The 7,670-nt window shown below is 56.9% G+C and overlaps 1 protein-coding gene across 1 annotated transcript in view; it reads right to left on the bottom strand.

The window, feature by feature from the left end:
- Positions 1-7,153, bottom strand: part of MAPK11 (mitogen-activated protein kinase 11) — a 14,723-nt gene extending 7,570 nt beyond the window's left edge. Inside the window, exons 1-2 of the mRNA XM_069102936.1 lie at positions 6,908-7,153; positions 1-126 (exon numbers count right to left, since the gene is read on the bottom strand). Of these exons, the coding sequence (XP_068959037.1) occupies positions 1-126; positions 6,908-7,023 (242 nt within the window). The 5' untranslated portion in view covers positions 7,024-7,153. The remainder of the gene's footprint in view (positions 127-6,907) is intronic.
- Positions 7,154-7,670: the final 517 nt, after the last annotated feature.

Raw genomic sequence — 7,670 nt, 5'->3', positions numbered from 1 at the left:
TCATGTTTCATGTGCTTGAGCAATCGCAGCTCCCGGTAAGTCCGCCTGGCATGGACCAGTGACTGGAAGGGCCGGGACAGCTTCTTCACAGCCACCTTTTGCCGAGTGCGAGTGTCATAGGCAGAACTGTAAGACAGGCCCAGTCAGTGAGGGGGACAGGTTAGCAGAACGTGAAGGGAAGCAGAAAATGGGCTTGTACCATTTGAACCCCTGTCCCCTGCCCCTCTCTGCACCCAGAGAGGGAGGCCAGACAAGAGGGTATTGGTCACAGGAGCTGGCTCCAGACTGACCCCACACTCACAAGATCTATCCCCAGTAACAGGGCAAGAAGAGCCCACAGACTCCAAGAGGAAGACCCCCATACAGAAATGGGCTTGGAGGCCATGACTGCACAGAGCTGTGGGAAGGAGCAGGCCCCCTCAGGGACTGGAGGAAGGGAAGGAGCCTGAGGCCGGGGCCCTGGGGGCCCCTCCCACAGAGGCAGTGAAGGCACTGGCCTGGCTGGAGCCAGCCTGTCCAGACCCCACTGCTCCTTCTCTCCCATCCTGTCCCCAAGGCCCTGGGCAGGGGGCGAGGTATGGGCACCACTCAGTACTCCTGCTTACAGTATCCTGAACTAAGTTCAAAGGGTCCTCCAGGCTTGATAGCAGTGCTGGGGTCAGAATCTGCACTCAGGTCTTCCTGATTCCACCCAGCTTTCCGAAAGTCCCTCTGAGGCCTGTCAGTCAGCTGCTGCTTTTCTATCCGTGGTCGCCCCTTCCTTCATTCCTGACCTTGGTCCAATTTCTCATTGCTGTTCTTTCCACCTCCAGTTCATGTCCCACTTTTCCCCAGGGGTCCAGCACTGCTCAGTCTCTCTCTTGCCTCCAGCCTTCCCTCATGCTCATGGCTATGGCTGTGCCTTCCAAGATTCTGGCCTCTCAGTCCACCAACCTCCTGGCCTCCTTCAACCTCCTCCATCTTCACTCCACCTCCAGGTCAGCCATCACCTTGACCTCCGCCAACTCTCATAAATGTTCTACCTCCGTGATCCAGCTCTAACCACAGCCTTCTATCTTTCAATCTCTCCTTCAGCCTCACCTTTCCTAAACCCGTTCTTTGTCCTTATTCTGATCTCTCTTCTCTCCTCTCACAGTCTGGACTAATCAGTTAATCAGTTCAACCCGGAAGCATGAACCGCTCTCATCACCAGTCCCACCTCGCCAAACCCCAATCCTTGGCTGCTGCCGCCATCTGCCTTTTTCATTCCTGCTCATTTACTTCTGAATGCTTTTAGTGAACCCCTCCAAGGGGCATTCACTGCTGCATGGTCATCTTTCCCTCCCACCGTAATTGATTTTATCCCACTCTGCAGTGTTTATTGCAAACCTTTCCTTCTCCCCTCAGACCCTTTGCTCCACCCCTCTGGCTTCCCTGTCAGCAGACTTTCATGTACTACTTTTTTGAGAAAACAGAAGCCCCTTCTTACGAGCTCCCTCTTCACTCCCCTCCCACCTCAAAACTCCTCTACACGAGCCTCAGTTCTGCCCTCCTTTATGCCGGTCTGTGATGAAGAGGTAGCGCTTCTTGTTAAGGCCAACTCCACTTGTCCATCCATCCTCAGACTTGCCTTTGGACCACTTCTCACGTGTCTTTGACCTGTCCTTATCCTGGTTCTGTCTCTACCACCTCCACCCTTAGCCTTCAGTCCTCCCTGGCCCTCACTGGTCCCCTAAATTCTCTTACTCCTTTTTGGGGCATGGATGGGACCCGATGGTTGCTTAGCATTCTTCCAACACTGATCCTGTGATTCATTACATTCTCCCCAAGCCATCCCACCTCCATCTCCCCTCCTATCAAGGGCGCCAGCATGCCTCCAATCTCCCAGGTTCCCAGACTGGTTGTCCTTGACGTTGTTCTGCCTTCCTCATCACCACAACTGCTCGGTTCTGAAGCCTTGTCAGATCCCACCTGCACAACTCCTCTCCCACCCATGACTCTTTTGAACTCAGACGACCACCACCCTCATTCAGGCCCACATCACACCCCTCCTGTGCTATTTCTCTCTCACTTCTATTCTCTCTCCTTTCCAATCCACATTCCAAAGAAACAATAAGATCGTATTCCTAAACCACAGATCTGACTGTCACTCCCTCACTCAAAAATCTTCAATGGCTCCCTATGGCCTCTAGGATCAAATACAAAATCCTCAGCTTGGCATTTAATCTGTCCCCTCCCAAATCTGGCTCTGGCCTTTCATAAAATGGCTCTTCATGCATTCTGTTGCAGTCCCATTAACCTCACCATCCTCTGTATCATCTCTTGTCCCTCTCCCCTTGCACAAGTGGCTTCCTGCACCACACCCCCCCCCCAATCTGGAATCTACTCTCTCTCACCTCAGTCTTGTAGATCTCCCTCAGAGAGCAGCTCCCAGACCTTAGGATTTGCTCCTTCTTGAAATGATTTTGTATATCCTTAGTACTTGTACAAATGTGCTCTGGCCACAGCACAATATCAACCCTGAGGGCAGGGACACAGGTTGTGTGTGTTCACCCCCAGGGTCTTGCACAAGGTCTCAGTGAATGAATGGCTTTTAAGTTGGATCCCTCCAAAGCCTTCACATTTGTGTCAAGCACAACCATGCTGAGAGGACGGTATTTACAATGTTATTACTCCCATTTTACCAATGAGGAAACAGGTCACCCAGCTAACCAGTTTCATAGCTGGGGTTATAGCCCAAGCCTTCCAAGACCAAGGTCAGTGCTCTGGGGTCTACTGGATGACTCTGGGAACAAAGCAGGCCTCAGTTTCCCTTCCTCTGAATCTCTTAGCTGCCAGGATCACTCAGCTCCAGGGAGCTCTGGCCCCCTCCTTCCTTGACCTCCTGCTACTGAGAGCACATTGGTATTGGATCATGGACCTACCTCCAGCTTCCACTGACTGGGAGCTCCCCCAGGGCAGAGCACCTGGCTGGCATGGTGGGGTATGGATGGGGGATCAGCAGGCACCTGACTGGTATTATCTGTCCCAGACTTTCTCTGGCCTTTTGTCATCGATTCTACTTTTCATTTGTGCCTTATTAAACTAAGCCTGAGGGAAGAGGCAGTTTAATTTCTATCCCTAGGGACCAAAAGTAATTACTGGAGCCAGACAGTCTGGCAGGTCCCAAGGACTCAGACACACCTGAGCTCCACCTGAGCTCCACCTGGCACCCAGGACCCCAGGGTCATCGGCCCAGCTGGCTCAGCCACTCAGTGACCAGTTTTCCTCTGTCTGGACCCTAGGTACTGATGTTGGCTTCCCCCTCCCCCAGAGTATGGACAAAGGGGAGCCCTGCCTTTGGGGCCCAGAGCTCCCAGAATCTGGGGCGCCTACTCATCTCCTCCCAGGCTGCAGGGTCTGGGGCTCCCTCTTCTGTCCCCCCAGGCTGGGAGCTCCCTGAGGGTGGGGCTTTGGTCTGCTCCTCCTCTGACCCCCAAACTTGGGGCGCTTACAGGAGAGGACCAGGGGTCTTAACTGAAGTCCAGTCAAGCTGAGTTGGACAGGGACATGACCCAGAAGGGAAGGGAAGACAGATGAAAGACAGTAGAGGAACTCAGCAGTGGTTCAGAGGGCAGTCCCAAAATGACTCAGTGATCTCACTCACCCCCCTCTGGTGGCTGGGGGCTCAAGCCAGGGTCAGGGCAGGTATGGAAATGGCCTCAACAGTCCCCTTTGAGGGGTGGTCCAGGCTAGGAGGGGAGGGGGCAGCATAAGAGACAAGGGGCCTGAGCCAGCACAATGAGGGGAAGTAGAGGAAGCAGGGTTGGGGAAGTCGCTTCCTGACTGTGGGCAAGGACAGAGAGGGAGGAAGGGAGTTTCTTGTTACAAAAAAGTTCAAAGCTACAGGACTGGAGTAGTTCAGCAGGTCTCTCTGAGGCTGGAGGAGCCCACCTCCCATTTAGCTTCTAAAGAAGCCGGCAATGGCCGGACAGAGACCATCCTCTCCAGGTATCTCCCCATTACCCCCAAACCTGGACTATTCAAGTCAACAGCTACAGAGAGGCCCAGGTCCCAAGCTCCAGGCCAGCCCCGGCCTACTCCCAACCACCCATCTGGGAGATCTCAGCAGCTGGGAGCCCCCCCGATGCTGCAAATGGAGCTGGCTGCCCTGCTCTGGGGAGACCCCCCCCCTTGACTGCTGCACAGCTTGTCAGCATTCTTCCTCATAGGTGGTGCCCAGAACTGAGCACAGAACCCCAGATGTGGTCTGAGCAGAGCTGGGGACAGTGAGACCAGCACCTTCCTACTTACTGCTGGCCTTCCTGCCTCTCTTAGCAGCCCAACAGTGAGTTCCATTTTGGGCTCCCATGTCATGGAGTTGACTCATAGTCAAATTGCTTTGTCACAGAAAGGGAACTGAATTTGATTAGGGGAGCTGAGTTCAATTCCAGCTCTGCTACTTGCCACACGTATAACCTCAAGCATGACATTTGTCTTCTTGGGGCCTCAGTTTCCTCATCTGTAAAATGAGGGGACTGGAGTAGATGGGCACTAGAAGGTCCATTCCTGGCATGAAAGCGAGTACTTGCAGCCCACTGATATCCTCACATCTCTGTAGCATTCAGGGATTTTCCGGATGGAAGCATAAGACTTCACATTTTCCCCTGCTCAGTCCCCTCTTGTCAGTCTCAGCCCAATGCTAGCCTGTCAAGACCATTTCAGATTTTCTTAGCTGGCTCCCTGAATAAGTATGTCTTGTAGGCCTTTACCAAGTCATTAAGGAAAATGTCCAACAGCAAAGGACTATTGGATATTCTGAACACTGGGCTGTAGGTAGAGCCTTGGGCCACTCTGCTAAGCACCTCCCTGGGTCAGCACTGACCATTAATCACTGCCCCTTGGGGATCTGGAATCTCTGGGCCTGAATTCCTCCATTATACATGCAGAGATGCTGGGAGAACCTGGCAAGTCCTGTGCTGAAATACAGAGATCCACTTTCTAGGCCATTGCCCTGCTCTGTGGAGTCGAACAAGTCAGGCAGGGCCAGAAACGAGGTCTGGCTGGCCCGACACGCTTTACTGGGCACTTCTGCCCTTGGAAGTGGCCCTGCCAACTGGCAACAACTGCCGTCTTCATCCTTTACAGCACATCTCCCTGCTCTGGAAACTTTACTAGATCCCCACTCAAGACCTTCCAAGGCTCCAAGCTCTGCCCCAGCTTGTGGTTCCCAATCCTCCCTCAGACTCCAGATGCTCTAGCTTTCACAGCAAACTACCCAGCCTGGTCTCTTTTTCCACATCTCCACATCTGTTCGCACTGCCTGGTACACCATCCCCCCAAACACTATTTCTCACTACTGGCATCACATCCACAATTCAAGGCCCATCAAGACTTCTCTGGAGAGCTTTCCCTGATCCTCCTACCCCTGGCCTAGACCATCTTCTCCATGCCCTGCATTCCCAGAGCCTCTGTCTGTCCCTTCTTGTGAGACAGACATTGCCTGCCTGGGATGGGAGTCATTTGGGTCCCTACCTTCAGAAACATCGAGGTGCCCAGAGCCCTGGCGGGAGAGTCAGGGCCCTGGGACCTAGCTTTGGCCCTGATGCCCTGCCTGAGCTTGGACACCTCGCTTGCCCTCTCCTGGCTTCAGTTCTCTCCTCTGTTTGGCCTAGAAGGTCTCTGAGGCCCCTTGCTTGTAATGGTCTAGAAGGCATCTCCCCTGCCGGAAGGGAAGCTCCCTGGGGGCAGAACCAGAGCCTCTTTCAACCATCTCCTCAGAGGCAACCTGCACACAGTAGGTGCTCAGCAATCTTCCATCGGAGTCTGACAAGAGACCTTTGCCCAGGATGGCTGCCTCCTCTCAGGAGCTGGGGAAGTGCCCAGAGACCTCTCTCTGTCTTCCCAGCAGTCCCTTCCTCCTGCTTCACTCTGCTTGGCTACAGCTGTTACCACAGTGAGTCTGCAAAGCCTGAGCTTGGCCAGAGCCAAGGTGGGGCCCTGTGTGCCCCCTGCAGCCTGGCTCTGCCTGAGCCTCAGCTGCCCACCCCTCACCAGGAGCTCCTTCTCTAGCCTTTGGTCTCCCACGTCCAACCCACATCCAGTCCTGTACTCTCTCTGCTCCCTGAACGGGGCTCTGGGTTCATCCTTCTCTCAGTCTGGATTCTCGCTTGTTCCTGTCTCCCCATTCTGAGTGAAGGCTGTCTTCTTCCTGAAGGGGGACTCCCACGGAGCTATCTGTCCCCAGAAGGGGGAGCCCCTAGGGCTGTGTCTGCCCCTCCAAAGCAGAACTCCTGCAGGGATATGGCTACCCTTCAGAAGAGGGAGCCCCCAGGGCCAGGAGCTCCCCCACCTCTGGCCTGGGGTTCCCTGACACAAGGCCATGCCACTCAGCCCTACTGGTCTTCTCCCAGAGTCCCTAATGGTCACAAGGGGACTGGGGTCAGCGGGTGTGTGGCTGATAAAGGTGGAGGCAGAGCCAAGGGCCGAGAGGTCAGAAGATCAACCTCTGGAGCCTTCGCCCCCCTCCCTCCAGGCCCCAGGAAGTCAGTGTGGGCTGGGACAGACAGACATCAGGCTGCCGTGGGAGAGGAGCCCACAGTCCCACAGTAAGCAGCCCAGCTGTCTCCTCCTGCTCCCCACGCCAAGAGAAGGGGCTTTGGAATTATCCCCGGCATCAGCTAAGGTCTCAGCCCCAGGGCTCTGGCTCCTGAATGGGCTGGGGGCAGTCTGGGGAAGCTCAGGAGCCCCTTCCTCCCCAAGATTCAGGGGGCGCTCCTGCCAGCCAGTGCGGGGGAAGGGAACTTCCATTCATCCCCTCATTCATTCATTGAATCCGGGCCGGGCAGGGCGGGGCGGTTTCTCCAGCCACCACCCCGGCTCCTCCCCGGGCCCCCCTCCCCACGTGCCGTCCCCCTCCAGCCCCCAGCCCCCGCAGCCCGCCCGGTACCAGACAGAGCCGTAGGCCCCCGAGCCCACGGGGCTCAGACTCTGGAAGCGCTCGGGGACCTCCCACAGCGTCTTGTTGAGCTCCTGTCGGTAGAAGCCTCCGCGAGGGGCCGACATGGCTCGGGCCTGGGGGGCCGAGCTGGCCTCGCTCGGGCCCCGCTCTGGCCCCAGCCCCGGCCCCGGCTCGGGCTGCGATCCCTCCAGCAGCCTGGATGCCCGGCTCCGCCCGCCGCCCGGCCGGGTCCGGCAGGCAGAGCTCGGGAGCTGCCCGGGGGCCCCAGGGGCGGGGCGGGGCGGGGCAGGGGGAGAGGGAAGGGGCTCCGGCCTCGGCGACCCCGCCCTCGGCGCCTGGGGGGCGGAGTCAGGCCCGTTGGAGAGAATCCCCAGAAACGTGCCCCCGCCCCGCCAAAGGCTAGGGACACGCCCACCGCCCCTCCCCGCCCTCCGTCCCCTTCCCGGTACCCTCCCTTGCCGCTGCCGCCTCCCTCCATCATCCCCCATCCTCAGCCCCGCTCTGCTGCACCACGACTACGCGCCCTGAGCGGATTCCCAACCTGCCTGCCCCCAGTCACGAAGTCGCGTCCCTCCCACGGCTCTGGTCTGGCCGCGTCGCGTCGCTCAGGAACCTCCGTTGGCTCCCCGGTGCCTCTGCCTGGCTGACGTTTGGCTCTAGCCTAACTGGGCCACTTGGTGTTTCCAGGAGCCTGCGGAATCCCAGCCCCGGCCCCGGCTCACCAAGCAGGGAGCTTTGGACGTCCTTCTTT

The sequence above is a fragment of the Petaurus breviceps genome, unplaced genomic scaffold (genome assembly GCF_028583685.1).
Source record: "Petaurus breviceps papuanus isolate PSGF00001 unplaced genomic scaffold, PetGlider_PUasm1.0 558, whole genome shotgun sequence".
NCBI classification, from domain to species: Eukaryota; Metazoa; Chordata; class Mammalia; order Diprotodontia; family Petauridae; genus Petaurus; species Petaurus breviceps.
This window is presented reverse-complemented; position numbering and strand designations above follow the sequence as displayed.